The following is a 17,905-nucleotide window of genomic DNA, read 5'->3' as shown; positions in this document are numbered from 1 at the left end:
CCATCAGCTGAACAGCGGTGAGTAAAATACACAGGCTACATCCTCAGAACCAGAATAAAGAGGAGCTTCTTCACGCTGTTTGTGCTGCACTCAGTAATGATGGAAGATACAGACTTGGACTGTTAAGAAGGCAGAAAAAAACGGACAAATATCCACAGCTGACAGCACACACCATGTCCCAAAGAGACCCTGCAACTCGGTGACAAGGTCCTGTCCAAATGCAACACAACATGAGCACACAGAGCTCTCAGTAAAAGCTCACACCGTGGGATTTCAAGCACTCAGCTTCAGTGCAGTCAGGAGGACCTGAAAAATTTAAACTGCTCTTTTAAAATGTTCGACCATCTCACACAAGTTAGAGGAAAGGGAGAGAGAAACACAGCTTTTAAAGCAGTTAATTGCTACATTTTACTATGGCATCAGACACCTTTCCAAAGAATGTCAGAGACCATTTATACATGCCGTCAGCATCCACCAAAGTAAAACAGTTTCTTTGGGGTCTCCCAAAGCAGGAGATTCTCTCAAAAATGAAAAGCTGGTATACAATAATCCACATCCACACCATCCTTAAGGTCTAAGGACTAAAAATCTTGGTAGGAAAATGCAGAGCACTCTGGCCCTGACCCAGCAAAGCACTTAAGCATTCAGCTGTTCTTCCTTTGACTTCAGAGGGACAGTTTACATACCTAGCTAGTACATGTCATGGAGCTTTGCTGGCCCACCATCAGACAGCTCAGAAACGTGCAAGAGACCACCCCTGCTTCAGCTTTACCTTGCAAAACACAGGATCTCCTTGATCATCTCCTTACATCAAACAAAAACAGGAACAGGAGCAAGACACTGACTGGAGCCAGAACATGTCAGTTTGACACACATTTTCTAGCTGCAAATGACTTCTTTTACAAAAAGATCACTAAAGAAGCGGTGTACACTGGGCATGAAGAAGTTACCACTGCCTATGGGTAGTTTACCTCCCTGAATTTCACCTCAGTGGGACCCTGAGATGAGCCTGCAAAGCACAGTGCGTCCTGCCTCTGCGCAGGGGATGGGAGTGGGCTGCTACCTCCCAGTTATGGCCTTTCCTTAGCTACAATCAGCAGTGGTTCTCACTTCTGTTGAAACAGACGTAGAGCATGCTGGTACTGATATCTGGGGAGGTTTATTTTGCTTCATTGTTAGTAACAGCTTATGCAAAATATTCCATAACAAATCTTTCCTATACCACCTGCCGGGCTCTACCTGCAGGACGCAGGCAAGGCGCGGTGCATGAATGCAGCGATCCATTCTTTCATCACAGCACAAGGAATACTTCCACACACACACACAGGGGTGCTGGCTTCTGATGCTTTACAGTGCTTTTACTGTTCTTGCTGTATTAAAGTTTAATTACTTTTTAACTTAGATATTTACACAGAACATAAACTGTTCAGAAGGATAACTGTCAACCAGCCAAGACCTCCTTGGCAGGACTTTGAGATCGTATTTTACTCTTCTGGTGATGGCAGCTCTGGCACAGAATTGCTTCAGTTCTGAGGATTATATCTGTGTGTATGTTTGATCCCTCTGGGGAGACTGCCAAAGCACCAAGATTAATTAGCAACTTACCCAAAATACACTCCCCATTAGATAGATCTTAAAGGGTTCCTTGTCAAAGCCTGCTTTATAAAAACACATTTTGAAATATTAATGAATCCATATCACAAAAGATGACATTCTGAACTCTATCTCAGTGCCCATTCCCATCTCCACGCTATGTAAAATGACAGTTATTAGTTTTGTGACAGCTCTGCGCTTACATCAGCTTTGCAGAGCTCTGGCCAAATCACAGAAGAGAAACTCTCCTGATGGACAAATACTGCATCATTATGTTCCCAGCTACTGCAACATCCTCAATCAATATAGCTTTAAAAGTAAGTAAGATGACAGGGATGCATTCAAACTGATGCATGACCACAGTACAAAACTAATTACAAAGGCTTTTAGTAATTGGTTTGAAATGTACACTCCCTTTCCCAAGGGAAGAGAACAAGGGACAGGTATCAGTTCATCTGCCTAAACCCTGGAAAAATGCAATGGACACAGACAGGTCTAAATGAAGACAGGGACGACCTCTTACTCCTGGTAGCAGTGGATGTTTCACTCATCATTCTTAATTCCCACACTCTTAATTCCCAAACTGGTTGTGATCATATCAGTTTTCATCGGCCATTGAAGCTAAGTGATGTGGAGCCTGTGCTGAGCTGCTTGCCCTTAAGAGGCCTTTGCACAGCAGCTGATACACAAAGCCACTAAAGTTAATTAAACACAGCAGTGGAAGAGCCAACCCTTAAAGGAAGGTTTCCCTACAGAGGTTACCACCAGTTTAAACACCAGTAAGACACCCTCCACTGTGTGCCCCAGACCAGTGCTCTATTTCAACTTGCCTGGGGAGCAGCAGGGAGGTGTGCATGGTATTTCAATGGACTGCAATGAGAGAACAGCAGCTATCCGACATAGGAGGCTCCACAGAGATGCTGTCAAGGAGCCTAGAACAACTCCATAAAACAGAGCCATAATGATGGCACTGTGCTGTGAGCAGGACTGCCTCACGGTGAATGCACTGCCTTAAGACTCAAAATCACACCACATTTCAGCGCTCAACAATGACCATCCCCGGAGGAGAGAAGGAATAGGCCTTCCTACCTCAGTGGGCAGTAAATGCTCTGCTGGGAGCAGTGCTTTCCACAGCAGTGTCCTGGTGGTGAACAAGTGCTTTTCCAGGGCAAAGTGTGCTTGCTCCAGGCTTCCAGACACGCTGTGCTGCGCCAGCTCGGAGCTGGCACCTGCAGTTTGTGCTCACCCGCAGCAGCAGTCAGCCTGGGTACTGCAGCACAACCCACTGCACATCTTCCTTCTTCACCCGACCTTCACACTCACACAGTACAGTAATAGTCAAGAAGCATGAGTTCACCAACTCATTCACTTCCCTGGCAGTACCAGCATGGAGGAGGCACTACTGAAGAACCCACCATAATTAAAATGCACTGCCAAGGGGTCTGTGCTCTAACAGCATCAGAGGCACAGCTCAAGGAGCCCCTCAGCGACAGCACTAGATGTTACTGTAGCTGTGCTCTATATACTGACGCTACTAAAAATAAACCAGGAAGACATTCCTCACCTAAGGCCCAGGAGGGTTCTGGTATGCAGCTGAGTCATGCAATAGTCATTAAAATCAACACAACTTCATCTCTGGTTTGCACTCTATCAGCACAAGCCAAAAAAATATGCCTTTGTACGTATCAAAAAAGCAACACTGCACCCACTGGAACAAGGAAGTAATTTGGAGGTCAAGGTCTTCTGGAAACAATCGCAGAAATAAGAAAGAAACGCATTAAGAAAGGAGGAAGTAACACTCTTTTTATTTTCCACAAAGAACTGGAGAGAATGTGTTTAGTGCTTGTGGAAGACATGAGATCGACAGCAACATCCTTAGTCAACAAAGCAGCACGAGCCTCTCCCACCTGTTAGCGCTGCCTGGCTCGCTGCAACGCACTGCACTGCCAGCAGCTCGGCTGTGCCAGAAGCTCAGTGACATTTATCAGCACGAGGTCAGCTCAAAGGTGAAACACAAACTGTTTCTGATGACTTGTCATTTTCCCATACCAGTCTGATCACTGAAGAATATATCCTGAGATGCCATTTGAATCTGAGCTACATAGAGGGCATGTGTGTATGCAGACATACATGCAGGTTAGGGATTCTAGAAACGTCAGCTGCATTTAATCAGATGATGCTTATACCTAAGAGAGAGCTACCAAACCTGCCTACAAGTACAGAAAGATTATGAGGTGTACACTGCTATCATCACCCTACCAGTGGGGACACTGCTGCTGCTCAAGTACACGATCCTCATTAGTGAGACTAATCTTCAGGAGCTCAGTCCTCAGAACTGCATCCAACAAGCTGCATTGGACTATCCCACAGCATTGCTCTTTAACACCTTCTTTCTCCATTCCTTTAAAAGCATTCTTTTGGCACTCTAAAGGTCTCCTTGAAAAGCTTCACGGCCACTGCTTAAAATCTAGTTATTTCATACAATTTCTATTCACTTCTTTTCTACAGTGGACAACAGTGAAACAACATATCCCAGATGTGCAGCAGGCCTTACTCCGAGATGATGATGCAGACTGAAGTTATATGGTGGTTTCACCTCAACATGGGAAAACAAACATCAACACAGGTTTAGGAAAAGGACTCGACTGCTGCCGTACGGTTAAAATAAACACAGCAAAACCCACAAGATTTCCCCGTTAAATAAAGGAATGACATCCAAATACTTGCACATTCATCTCTGAAAAGCCCGAAGCATTTTAACTCGCACACAGGCACCGCTGGGACAGCAGTCCTTCTTCAGCTCCACACTTAAAGAAATGCAGAATTTTGAAAAACTAGACAAGCCAACAGGTAACACCGAGCAGCCAAAGCACCAGCGGCCAGAGCCACAGGGCACCCGACTGCAGAACTGCTCCATGGTGCCCTGCAGCCAGCGTGGAGGCGAGGGGCCCAGCGCAGATGCAAGCGCTGCCTGAAACAAAATCATTCTGCACATCTACGGTCACACAGATATCCATCTTGTATCTCTCTGATGTATGGGTTTAAACAGGAGCCAAGTGAATTCAGGGTGTGATGAAACTCCCCAGATCAAGCAAGCCCTGCTCTTCCTTCTCCCACCCACAAATGACACCGGTGTCTCCAGCTCTTTTCCAGGGAAGCTGCTGCACTGCCGTCTCCTGCAGGCATCCCCACTTCAGGGATAACATCCCAGAACAGAACTTGGCTACATGCACAAGCTTCAGTTTCAAGTTCAGTCTCAGTTGGACCACTGCAAATGTACTATTCCAGTTTAGAACTTGTTATACAGGTTGAGCTTACTGCTGGAAAAGCCAACCTACCTACCCAGCCATTGCGGGCCAGCCTTACAAGTGCCTTAAGAGCTCTCATCCCCCAGAGTGCTGTTTGTTTCATCTTACAAATTACTTCACTATGGAGGTGAAAAACCTTACAGCTGCTTTAGGCACGTAGGAACAGTGCTGATAGAAGGATGACACTGTCAGTCATGATACCTAAAATATTTATTTTAAAGCGTCATTTTTTTCCTGCTCATCTTTGCACGGAGCTGAGCCATGCAGCTCCCAGAACAGCACTTACCTCCTGGCTGCTAACGACCAGCACTCAGCCTTTACAGACACTGCACTGCTGCAGGGGGCTGCCTGCTCTCTGGGTTTTAGAGGGAGACAGCATGCTCAGAAAGGCTCCATCAAAGCAAGAGCCACTTGCCCAAGACATCAGCTGCAGCCAGCAGTCCTCATCACGGGAAAGGTAAGTGTTCACTCAAATCACCTTCAGCACGACTTCGTGATATGACTGCGTAAATGCTGCTCTCCCAAGCTCTCAGCTTTTCAGGGTGAAGGAGAAAGAATGCTCCTCCCTTAAGCCTCGCCATTTACCACTTTAACTTTTGCTCAAAACTACCCAAAAAATCAACCTGAAGACTTCTTCTACCCCCTTGGGAAGGGCCTCTCCCATGCCGGGTGAGAGTGGGCAGTAGTCCTCCAGGCCCAGAGCCACAGGGTTCATTAGCAGCACGGCCCTGAGGACTCCTTGCCAAAGGGATCTGCCGAGCTAAGAAGTCAATCTCACAGTGGGATTAGCTGTTCATACAGACACTGCAGGCACAGCCACGATGATCAGCACTACTGTAACAGGGGTGTTAGAAAGGGAATTACGCCTCATGCCTCTGGCACTATGTCAGTTTAATGACTAGAGGCCGTATTCACTACTCCACTTAACTCTGGAGCATCGGAGCTGGCCAAAGTCAGAGCATCAGCAGACCTCTGTTGTCTCTAAGACTCTGAGATAGCACAGCCCTTCTGGTAGCTGAGCCCCCCCACCTCACTTCCCCAAAGGCTGCCAGGAGCTGCAGGGAAGTTGTGTCCCTGCTCTACTGATGACATCATTTTGCCACGTACACCCATCTAGCTTGTTCCCCTTTGTTATCCCATCAGCCATCACCAAAGCACTGAGAATTAAGAATCTGCACTGAGAATCAATGGGAAAATTTTCACTGAAAACCTGGCAAATTCAACATCGGATGAGGGGAAGACAGAGCTCCTGAAAATGAAGCAATCTGCGAAAAGGTGAAGCTGCAACTCCAAATGCCAAGGTATGTATTTGCATAGCTTATTCTCCATGTTGCCTTCGTTTTAACAGTAGTATATGCATGTTCTCTATCTGCTCTCCCACACACAGCACACTGCATGTCCTCTCCTTCTCCCACCCCCAGATAAACTGGCTCTGCAAACAGAACATGTTCAGATAACTGCGGAGGCCCCGATAAAAGGACAATGCTATTACCTCTGGGAAGCAAAGATACCCACGTAAATCAGGCTGTCTGCTTGGGATGTTGTTCTGGTCTCTTGAGGATAGGATCAAGTAGGTACTTCATAATTAATTTAGTTGTCACTTGTGTAACACATCCTTACTCCTACACATGGAAAGATTACTAATAGCTTAATTCTCTTTTGTTGTTGTTGTTTTTAAATCACAGCCATTCCTGTTGGGTAAAGCAGCCTTAAAGTAAACACATACCCAGCCTTTCACATTCCTTCCAATGATCAGAAACAACAAAACAGCTATTTATGAATCAGAAAGGTCAGTGTAGGATGCACTTCTGCAGGGGACAGATGCACGTTACAGCCAGAGGGTGGGAATGTTTGAGACACAGTGCTGCTGGCCTAAAGGGCTGATGGTTATTATCTGTGTGGAAGATACCCCCACTGCCGTGCATGCTGCAGGGAGAATGCAGACACACCTCGTCCCCACTCATGTGACAGTAAGCTGTGCAGTCATCCTGCAATGTTTTATTGATAAGGCTCCACTAATTTTGTGTTAGTTACACACATGCCATTGACCACCAAAATCAGATCTATAGTACAGGTGGTTTCAAACCAGACATGGAAACATATGGCCTAGAAAATCAGAGAATCATGGAATGGTTTGGGTTGGAAGGGACCTTCAAGAAACACAGGACTGTTGGCAAGGCACAGGACAAGACTCAAGAAGGTAACCTTGAGTTAACATTAGGAGGCAAGGATTATAACACGCTGCATTACAGAGGAACATCTTATCAGTAAGTAAGAAAGTAATCAAGGAATAAGTGTCTGAAGCCAAGATCTATGGCAAACAGGCCACACACCTGGAAGGTGCAGTTCTTAAAGGAGAAGCTACCAAAGAAACTCTGTGACTGTGGATACATTAGCCACTTCCACAACTTCAGACGCACACCTGAAGCAGCAAGGCAGTATTTGTAAAACCTCTGCCAGTTCTCAAAACATGGCAGCCCTAAAGGCAGCAATAAGCACATCCAGCACCATCTGAGTTGCCGTGATTAAGTGACTTCTCTGATTGACTGTTTAATACAGCTTTGTTTGTTTGCTTTCCTTCTTACCTGCTGATGCTGCCTGGCTCCCGCTGTGACAGACTTGACGAGGATGTCTACCAATGGCTTACACATGATCTGCAACAATAAGAGATCGGGTCATTCTTTATCTTATTATCTTGAGCAAGAAGAAAATGCCACAAGCAAGGTGTCCAGAGATCAGCAGCACCTCCTTTGAAAATTAACAGCTTTGCTCACAGCAGCCCTGAGTGAAATCTTGATCACAACAAAATCAGCGGCAAAACTTTTTACTTGGAAAAGATCGGGAAAATGCCTGCTTCTTGATTTAAGTCTGCATCCCCCTGATACTTTATGTAGGCAGTTTGCTTCTTGCAGAGGAACAGTTCCACAGGCAAAGGAAAACATGCTGAGTTAGACAAGAGAAAGTCAGAGCTGGGAAAAGGTCTGAATCCGTGCACTACAGGGCCAGAAACAGCTGTCAGGAGGACAGCATCTCTAGAGATACGTTATCTTAAAATGGCACCCTGCAACAATTCGTGATCAAAACAACATTTCCAGGGCAGGGTTTTATGTCAGCAAAGCTTGCTGAATCTCTTCTCGGGCCTAATCCAACAATTTCTAGGTTTCTATACAAAATCCTTCCAACTCCACGGGGAGAAAGAATCCAGACACAAGGAATGAGAAAGCATGTGGATTGCAAATACCTTACTGGCAGATTTCCAATGCCATCTATCAGGCACTGGAAGATCAACACAGACAGCAGTTTGCTGGGAAGCTCACTAACATCTTGTGCAGATGGTTATTTCAACCAAACCACCTAAAACAGGTTCTTTCAGGGGGCAAGAAGACTACTAAGAGAACAGATAGCTCTAGCAAGTGGGTAAAACCCAGCTTTAAAAGAGCCAGTATCTACATAAATCATTGCTTTTGTTCTATAAAATGAATGAGCTTAAAGAATTAAATAGGCCTCTCTGCAAGGAACAGTTGTATGGAATCCATGAGCTCTAGAAACCTGGACAGGAGCTGTTTAAACAAGCTGGCCCCTTCTGCCTTTGTGCAAGCACTGCTTATCCATGCGGTCATGAATACTGGTAGAAAATTAGAGCTTCCCAGAGCATCCTTTAATAGGCAGCCTTTTATTCAGCTTCATTCTCCATGCTGTATCCCAATTCAAATCACCACCAAGTGGCATTCTGCAGCGCTGCTATCAAAACATGCAGTACTCAAGAGTTTAAGAAGGTGAAAATCCAAGGAAGCCCTGCAGCAGTTTTAACAGCCCACAGTAAACTGGAAAAGCTTCTCTCCTTTCCCCACGCTTACAGCTGTATTTTGGAGCCACCAGAAGGAAGTGCCCCATACAGGCAGCAACACTTACCGGGAAGCGAGTGAAGAGATCGAGAAACATGGAACTTGTGAGGGCACTGTTTCGTTTACTCAAGAATTGTGTCAGTGCTTGCTGATATATCAAAGTCACTCTCTCCACGTCCAAGCGGCCTGTGCTCAGCAGCTATAGGGAAAAAGCAGAACAAAAATTTTCCCCTGAAACACAAGAGTGAATCATTGCTAAACAAAGCGATTTGTTTCCGTCAGCGCACACTGATTTTTCCAACAGCTCGATGTCCTCAGGTAGTTTATATGAAACAGGCCTATGAGATAGAACATAGAGCCAAGAAGAAACAACAAAGCGGGCCCCAAACACACTCTCCCAAGTTCCAGTAGCAGTATGACCAAGTTAGTGAAGTGTAGCACAGCTTCCTAATAAGATTAATTATACTAGATGTAGTTTGGTTTCACGTGAGGGCTGGATTTCTGGGTATGTGGTAGGTATGTCTAGCACACATTAGGCTCGGACAATCCTGCAGCAGCTGCACTGTAGGCATGCAGTTCTCAGCTGTACAGCTATCTGAATCTGTAGATGTAGGTCAACGTACCACTTAGCAGCTACAACCAGGATTTGCCAGTGCCCAGCAGACGAGCCCGAGTGCTGATCAGGGAACCAGCAATCCAGGAACACAAGAACGCTCGAATATCTCCCTCTGCTGGGGAGAAAGGGAGCCAGCCAGGCAGCAGGAAAACGAGACTGCAGAGGCCACATGGATCTGAACTAACAGCGTGCAGGTGAGTGAATAGGGCATCCCATAATCTGACATTCCTGACTGCTCTCACATTGCCAGGGAAGCAGAACTCTCTGGGAAAGAAAGGAGATCAAAGCTGGGGTCCTCACAATAGTGGATAGGTCCTACTGCTACTGCGGCTGAACACAAGCTAGACCAAAGGGAAGATGGCTTTGAAGTGCCTATGCTTAGTACTTAATTCATGTATGTATCTGTAGAGGAGAAAACCAATCTTCTCCTACACAGATATTGCTTATTATCAAGCCTTTCTTTTGCAGTAACAGGCTTTTCCATCAATGTGACCACTGCATCATACGGTCTGTTTGAGTTCCACTTTGCTGATTACTGACAAGCTCCAGAACGTGCTCACAAAGGACTGCTCACTGGAAACACACCACACTTGTCTCTGGTTCTGTCCAAAAAAAAAAGCCCTCCTGGCCTCAAAACAACATCAGCACCAGCAGAATCACACAAACTGAACTGTGTCACTTCTCTGAAATCAGCAACTCACTTCAACTGCTGGCTGTGCTCTTGGCAGAACAAGACTACAGCTCTGTTCCCATAGGAATAATAGTCTTTGCTGTGAAGCTGCACAAGGATGCAGCACGTCTCACCCTAGCCTCAACATCAAGTATGTTGTTTATGTTTCCCATAGATCTCCTCCTTTGTTTTTCTTTCCAGTAAGGCCAGCACAGAACAAGAGCTGCTCGGATTAGCACTCCTGGTCTCTCACTAAGCCTAAGAAACACTGACTGTCCTTTCAGCCACTAATAGTATCTCATTGTTTGGAATTTCCAGGCCCTCCCTTGTCATAAGATAGTCCTGTTTGTATTCCTCCCACACTAAATGTTAACAAAATTAAGGCGCTAATTCCTACACACAATTTGAGAGATCCAGAGGCAAGTGCAGGCTAGCTGGAAAAACCTTACTTCCTAATTTCTAGTGGAGTTTACTGCACTGGGCTGCCCAACATACAGGGCCACCAAATTCAGACACCCATAAAATTCAGCTGATTTTCAGCAAAATTCAGCAAAATTTCAGTAGGTTCAAGTGAAACAGACAGGAAAGCTCCTCAAGTGATACACTCACAAAGCAGAACCAGGTGAAGAGCCTTCCTGCAACCAACTACCACTGAAATCAGGGCTGCTCTACTCTCTTTTCACTGAGACTGCTCAGCCCAATTCTCAAGGAGAGAGGAGTTCACCCTCATCCACCACGGTCCTGTGCAACCCCGCTGCTCAGCACCTTCCCAAAAAAGAACTCAGACTGCGAAGAGGTTAAAGCAAAAAACAGCAAATCAGACAGAAAAGCAATAAATACACATCAAGCATTTTGGGTAATTAACATGGATCCAGTGTGCATCAGCAGCCCCTGGTGGCTACGGGCAAGCAGGAACTGCAAAGACAGGAGGGTGAGGCAGAATGGAATGGGGAATGTGACAGTTTATGGCACGGAAAAGAAATCACGCAGACAGCGGAAACAGTGAGACTGAATAAGCAATGCCCTCTCAGCAAAACGAGGTAATGCAAGTTTACTGGCAAAAACATTGCCTTGACAGCAGCCTGCTCTTACCTGACAAGCCTGTGGGATGGTGTTTGTCTGTTTCTTTGACAGAGGGATAGGAAGAGCTGGTGACTTATCTGACACATTTCCTTTCAACACTTTGAGCAGGTATAAGGAGGCACTTTAAGAAACAAAAAAGAGAACAACACCAGTTACCAGTGTCACTGCAAAGCCACCTGAGGGCAGAGGCCAAGTGATGCAGGCAGCCTGTTCTCTACTGACAGAGGATTAGAGTCTGAGTGGGCCCCTTCTCTTAATTTAACCCACTCATGCAAGATTTAAGGAAAATCTTAGGAGGCTGCATCATTTCACTGTCTGTCACTGCAATCACAGGTATCTCCTCTATCAGCTTGGTTTCCTCAAGTTCATGCTGCTGCGTGCCTGCAGAACTCAGGCAGATCAACAGAAAGGGCACGCAGAAAGCCTGCAATTTTTGAGAATGCGCATTAACTGGGCAGGCACACAGCAGCTCTGCTCAGGACTGGCACTGGCAGAAGCTGGCAGGGAGCCATGCAGCACACACAGTCAGGACATACCACGGCTCCTGCACAGTCACAGGTCGGGGGTGCAGCACAGCCAACACTGTCTCATGGCACTGGGTTAACCCTGCAACATGGCACCCACACACACAGCTGTGTATGGAGAACGAAAGTCTCCCTGAATTTACCTGCAAGCTACAAGAAAGCCTGCTGGTGAGAGCCACTTCTATGTACACCAGGAAACAGCAAGATGACTCGTATTTCCTAGCAGATACACATCTGGCTTATCCTAATTCACTGTAATCAGTGGCAAAGGAGATACTGGTATGTACAGACAGAAGCCAACATCATTACTGTCTTCATTGAGCTATCATGGAGACAGGAAACCACAGCGTTTACAGAATCATCACTGCAGACAGACCATAAATTACACTCATCCCTGTGCTGAATCACGTACAATTCATTACTCTCTGATGAAGCCTCAAGGGAGCACTTCCCATCACTATTAGCAAAGCTGAATATGACAACTGCTCCATTGCAGATCATCTATAAAAAGTAGACATCTCTGTTTGAAAATGCTTCCCGCTGCCAGGATGACTGACTAGTCCTCATGTAAGTCTCAGATGCAGGCACACAGCCTTCATGGAGTCTCAGTTCTCCAAACTGTAGTAATATGCAATATTATGCCTGCTTACAGACCAGCCACAGTCACAGCACTGCCCACAGAACACAGAACAGAAGCTCTTTCTTAACGCTTACCTGAAATAATAGAGAGCCACTGAAGAATCAGTGTGCTTGCAAGCTTTTTTCACAAGCCTCTCCACAAAGCTGTGCAAATCATCTTGCAGGACGTCCACTCTCTTGCAGTACTGCTTAGCTCGGCATAATGAGTTCCTGAAAGAGCATTAAGCACAAACCCAAAGCCATTACCTCCAGGAAGAGCTCTAGGGAAAAGATGTCAATGAACTCTCATCACTGGGCTTAGCGTAACACAAACAAAAATGGTGCCAGCTCTGGGCAGCACAAGAAGCACACATTGCTGAGGCAAGAAGGGTGAGGAGAATCACTGCTCTCCACCTTCAAGCAGCTACTCGGGCAACAGAGTCAACACTCTTCCAGAGCTCCCACAAAGTGGAACTGGCTGCCACAAACCATGCTACAGCAGAACTGCTTCACAACAGGGGCAGAGAGCAGCACCTCAGAATAGAGCTGAGGACACCAGGGACTGGTGCACAGAGGACACACCACATCACACACCGTGCATTATGCCTCTGTCTTGTTTATATCCTTCCTCACTTCTGCCAGTAAGCAGAGAGCTTAAGCACTTTGCCTGTCTTAGTAATAATTTGTTGGGAGTTCTGTTCCAGCCACAGCAGCAACTCTGTAAGCCCAGAGAGTTGGTGAACTGTTTGACTCAGAGGTCAGAAGCCTGGGGAGATATTCAGAGAAACAGTACCGTGCCTGCAATACCAAATGCTTGCTCTGCAGGTTTCCACTTGCAAGTTGGTTTGACACTTGAAGTCCCTTAGACTAGAAAACTCAGGTCCTGAATGCTTTCCTGCATGCTATGGCCAAGCACTGTCTGCGTTTGTGTGTGCGTGCATGTGTGTGATAGCAATAATCGAATTCCACATTATCTATAAACACAGCAATTGACTCCATTCTTAAAAAGAGGAACTTTGGGGATTCATGTAATATCACTGGTGTCTATGAAAAGCCCTCACCTATTATTAGCTGGAGGATTAAGGACACTTACGTGAAGATATGAGCTGTTTTCTGGAGGAAATCAACCTCCTGCTTGTCCGAGTCTGAGCTCATGCATTGTTCAATCACCTGAAGCAGAGGCTCAATGATGTCGAACACCAGGGGGTTCTCTGGCTGCTTACTCAGGAACACTTCAATCAGATCCAGCACCTGAAAACGCAGAGTTACTGCGGTGAGAACTGATGTAAACAGGGAGAACAGGATGGATCTATCCATAGCAGCTCCTTCAAACTGGAGCAGGGTACATGGCAGCTGGAAGATGTCTGAAGAAAACAATATTTACAGCTGAGATCTGTACACCTTCTGCTATCACTTGTAATGCTAGGCGACAAGAGCATGAGGCTAAATGTTTGAAACTGAAGATTAAAAGCTGCTGGTTAACTGCAGCCTATTTTGTGCAGTGACACCATTTAGAAACAGCAGTTATGAGAGTCACCACCACTCAGCCAGACCTGCAGTCACTGTAATTTGGCACAGATCTGTTAGTTCTCACACCCATAAGCCCCCTTTGTCCTCCAGACACTGCATGACCATAAAATCATACTCTTATTGTATAGCATCACAATAGAGAAGCAGTAAAGTCAATGGCTCACTACACAAATCAGCCTTTTTCCTCGCTACTGTGACACCAGACATTTCTACACATGAGCAGCTGAAGCTGTTTCTGCATGCCCGAATACCTTGTACCACACCATGATGGCACCAGGTGGCCTCAGGTCACTATTACAGACACAAATAACCAGAAGGGTGCTAATCACAACCCTCCTGACTTTTATTAGTATCACAAGCCAAGAAAAAGCTTAAGCTGCAAGGTTACCAGGAGGAATTTTATGTGCATCACACTAAGGCACATCAAGCTTGTCCAGTTTACAAAAACTGACAGGCACCTGCCTCATGGGTAAGTGCAGGGATGGAGCCAGTCAGCCGAAGCATTTCAGACAAGCAAATCCAACCCGCAGTTCACTTCTTTAATAGCACAATCTTGTCTTCTTTTTTGAGTAGGCGTGTGAAGCCCCAGTCACTGCCCATGACCTTGCTGCGTCAGGTGCTGTACAAGCCAGAAAAATCCAGACCCAATCTCCAGGAGCTTACAACATACATGAATGTCCAGACTATTTAGTGTTCAGTAGTGTTCAGTAGGCTACAGCAAGCATGCTAGATGGCCAAAGCTCTTTGCTTGAGATACTTATCTCACACCTTAATCTTGAAATCCCTCCGTAGGATCTTCTCTTTCCGTATCCTGTCTTTCTCATCCTTCTTCGCTTGGATTCGTTTCTGCTGTTCTGCAAAGAGAGCCGAGATGTTCTTGTCGAGAGCCATCATAGCCTCATCATCCAGTTCTTCATCACTCTCATCTTCTCCCTTTTGTTTTTTTAGAGCACAAAAACTACATGTCACTTCACATACTTCAAAAACAGTTCCTAACCCTCACCTGCCCAGGACTACCTCAGCTCTGCAGGGACACAAAAACAGACACTACATAATAGCATCTCAAAGCTTTAGTTCACATCCATCTCATTGATTGCAGGCAGGAAAACAAGCTATCAGGCTAAACTGAGGAAGCAACAGTGCTCAGGACATCGTGACAAAAAATAAAAGAAAAAATGACTTCTCTTTGAAGATCCTGACCTCCTGCATCAAATACTATGTAAAGATGACAGCTGTTATCACCACACACGCTCAGACAGAATGTGGGTTTTTGATAATTTCTCACCACCCCAGACCTCCTGGTATCTGTATCAAGGTAGGCACTCAAAACATACCAATGCATTCCCTGCTTGGAGAACGTTAATCAGCTGACTGCGAAAATCTTCATCAACTTCTTCATTCTTCTCCTCATCTTCACTGTCATTCTCTTCCTCAGTGTCGCCATCATCTGAGGAGTCCTCGCTTTCATCATCATCCTGAGGAAGAAAAGTTCATCTCCTGACCCCACCATTCCTCAGGCCCCACTTAATTCTCAGATGTGTCACTGGTCAGAAATAAAAAGTCAAGCCCACCCTCAGCCCGCTGTCTTGCCTGCAGCCCTCAGATAACAACAGGTATCAGGCCCTCACAAGAGCCAAGAGCAGGATATAACATAGACTTACTTCTCTGTCACACTGAATGTGTCTTAAAAAAGAAGCTTCTAAGGAAGAACTGAAGTAACAGCCCTCATCTGAATTCCATTTCTGCTAATACTTAATAATGCTTTGTGACCTGAATATCTGCAGTTCTTAGAGCCCAAGATCTTGCATTCAGATGATCGTGCATCACAACCATGATTCCATCCGTGGCTGCAGAGAGGCCTGTGCTAATCTCAGGATGCAGGCATTTCTTCTCAGGAATTCTCACCTATTCAAACAGCCATACCCACAACAGCATTTTCCTTCAAGCCCAAGAGACTAATAAATGTGCACTTCCAGCAAACCATTTGTGTGTTGCACATTTAAAATAAATCCCAATAGAGCCCAAGCCATTTCATTCAAGACAGAGAAATGCAGTTACATCTGTTACAGCGAATCAGCAGAAATGTTATTTTTAAATGTTGATGGTCTGAAAATTGTCAGGCACAAGCAATGCCACGTCAATTACCGTGTCCTGTGCAGACTTGATCTTCTTCTCTGATTCTTCCACCACAACAACAGCACTTTCTTCATCCTGATCTTGGTACGGGTCAAGAACCTGCAGAAAACAGGGACTGGTTTTCCTTTTTTTCAGTGCTTTGCTTTAATGCCTTTGTGTGCACAACAGACAGGAATTTCAGCTCATAAAGAAAGCTGTGATGACACAGTAAGTAAGGGCATGCAACTTTCTGACTTTTAATGCCATGTTAATTATTAAGTTCTTTATATAAGTAGCAAAAGAAGTGCAGAGGTTGGAGACAGATCATACATTCGATTTGTTACAAATTAAGTATTAGGTTCGTCATCTCAAGTACTTGACAGCTACCCCTGCAATCTATACACTACTTTCAGAAGACACCACCTTACTCAGTGGTGTGACCAATTCAAATTTTCAGTGTCAGTTATTTTTAGTACCTCTATGCTTAATCTTTCTAGAAAAGAAAAAAGAAAGTTACCTTTGACACTCACATAGAAAATGTACCAGCTATACAAAATGCAACGAGAATTTCCTCAGCCCAAAACTATTAAGGAATGTAGCCTAAAATTAGACCACGTGCTCCCACAAAGAAATTGTCCACGAGCTGCTTTTAAAATTCAGCAGCACACATCTGACAGACATTTTTAAAATCAAGGAGGCTTTTATTTAATCCCAAAATAGAGACACACCTCTCTATCTGTCAGGGACAAGACTTACATCCAGGATCAGCTGCAGGCCCTTCTTGGTCAGGTTAGGACATATCCGTCCAAACACGCTGTTGGAGATTCGACGTATGAGCAGGCTGGGCTGGGCAAGGAGGGAGAGAAGGATTTCCACAATCACCTCAACCCATTCTGGCTCTGCGTTGTCTGCACAGGAACAAACAATGGAAAGACAACTAACCATAAGGAGAAATGTACCTGAAAGTTTCTAGGTGACTGCAAAGCCTCAACAAGTAACAAAACCTACAATTGATTTAATCATTACTTAGATTAGCATTTCTGCACGTCATGAGCTATCTACTTGACCACAATAAAGCAATCAGCAGCAGCTAGTTAGCCTAACTATATGATTTCATAGTGTTTCCAATGAAATCAGTAGTCACAGCAGCCCATGAAAAGAGGTTTGAGAGTGGTCCATCAGTCTGAAAGATTGGAAATCCTTATCTTCGTACAACCAAGTCACCAAAAATAATGGCTTTTGTTCTGTGACCCACTAACTTACATCGGGATTTAAGGAGAAGAATAAGATCATACTTTGAGACAAAGTCATAAGTATAAGACGGGTTCTTTCCTGGTCAAATCTCAACCTATTTCCACAGGCCCGAAGTGAGACCAGGCTAAAGCTGCAAAAAGGCTTTGGCTGCACACAGCACACATTCAGACAGTCCAGGACTTGTGCTCTTGAAGTAGCAACTTTCAGGCTTGCCTGCTGTGTTCAGCAAAGTCTTGGGCAGCACAGAACAAGGACTCAAAATCAGTGAACTCTGTTGGATGCTGCACATCTGAACAACAAGCTCTGAAGCCCACCGACTCTGTAAGGACACATAGGAACACCACCAACTGAGGATGTGGATGGCAAGGTGGGACAAGAGATTTGGAAAGATGAGGAAAGAATGAAGGAGGGGGGATTTTCCTGGGAAAAAGTGTGTCAAAACCAGGAATGATGCATTCAGAGTGATTCGCTAATGCAGAACCTCCATTTTCTGTCTTTTGACGGGCCTTTAACAATCCCATTCAATTTCTTTCTGCAGAAAGGACTCACCAGTCTTTTTCTTCTTAGGTTCCTTGCTGAACGCCCTCTCTGTGCAGTTCAGAAGGTCACTCAGAAGATCCATTGTTTCAGATGGATTCTGTTTGACCACATGCAGACAGTAAACACTCAGTTTATGAATTCCCCAATATGAACAGCAGCAGAAGGAATACATCCCAAATCTAAGGATCTCTCTATAGAGTACAAGTATT

General features: G+C 45.2%; 1 protein-coding gene and 1 long non-coding RNA gene across 3 annotated transcripts in view; one reads left to right on the top strand and one right to left on the bottom strand.

Annotated features, from left to right (window-relative positions):
- The window catches only part of MYBBP1A (MYB binding protein 1a), a 52,040-nt gene that overhangs the window by 23,136 nt on the left and 10,999 nt on the right, over positions 1 to 17,905 (bottom strand). The window contains exons 14-23 of the mRNA XM_021416075.1: positions 17,706 to 17,793; positions 16,659 to 16,810; positions 15,933 to 16,022; positions 15,122 to 15,262; positions 14,556 to 14,720; positions 13,351 to 13,508; positions 12,354 to 12,488; positions 11,125 to 11,236; positions 8,814 to 8,945; positions 7,487 to 7,555 (exon numbers count right to left, since the gene is read on the bottom strand). Coding sequence (XP_021271750.1) covers positions 7,487 to 7,555; positions 8,814 to 8,945; positions 11,125 to 11,236; positions 12,354 to 12,488; positions 13,351 to 13,508; positions 14,556 to 14,720; positions 15,122 to 15,262; positions 15,933 to 16,022; positions 16,659 to 16,810; positions 17,706 to 17,793 — 1,242 coding nt within the window. The remainder of the gene's footprint in view (positions 1 to 7,486; positions 7,556 to 8,813; positions 8,946 to 11,124; positions 11,237 to 12,353; positions 12,489 to 13,350; positions 13,509 to 14,555; positions 14,721 to 15,121; positions 15,263 to 15,932; positions 16,023 to 16,658; positions 16,811 to 17,705; positions 17,794 to 17,905) is intronic.
- LOC110407887 lies at positions 773 to 7,480 on the top strand. Of its 2 annotated transcripts, XR_002444071.1 has the most exons (4): positions 773 to 5,358; positions 6,045 to 6,202; positions 6,323 to 6,471; positions 6,587 to 7,480. It is a non-coding gene; the product is annotated as an uncharacterized LOC110407887 (long non-coding RNA). The 2 variants fall into 2 exon arrangements; XR_002444070.1 differs by having other exon boundaries at positions 6,323 to 7,480.

The sequence above is a fragment of the Numida meleagris genome, chromosome 18 (assembly GCF_002078875.1).
Source record: "Numida meleagris isolate 19003 breed g44 Domestic line chromosome 18, NumMel1.0, whole genome shotgun sequence".
Classification (NCBI taxonomy): domain Eukaryota; kingdom Metazoa; phylum Chordata; class Aves; order Galliformes; family Numididae; genus Numida; species Numida meleagris.
This window is presented reverse-complemented; position numbering and strand designations above follow the sequence as displayed.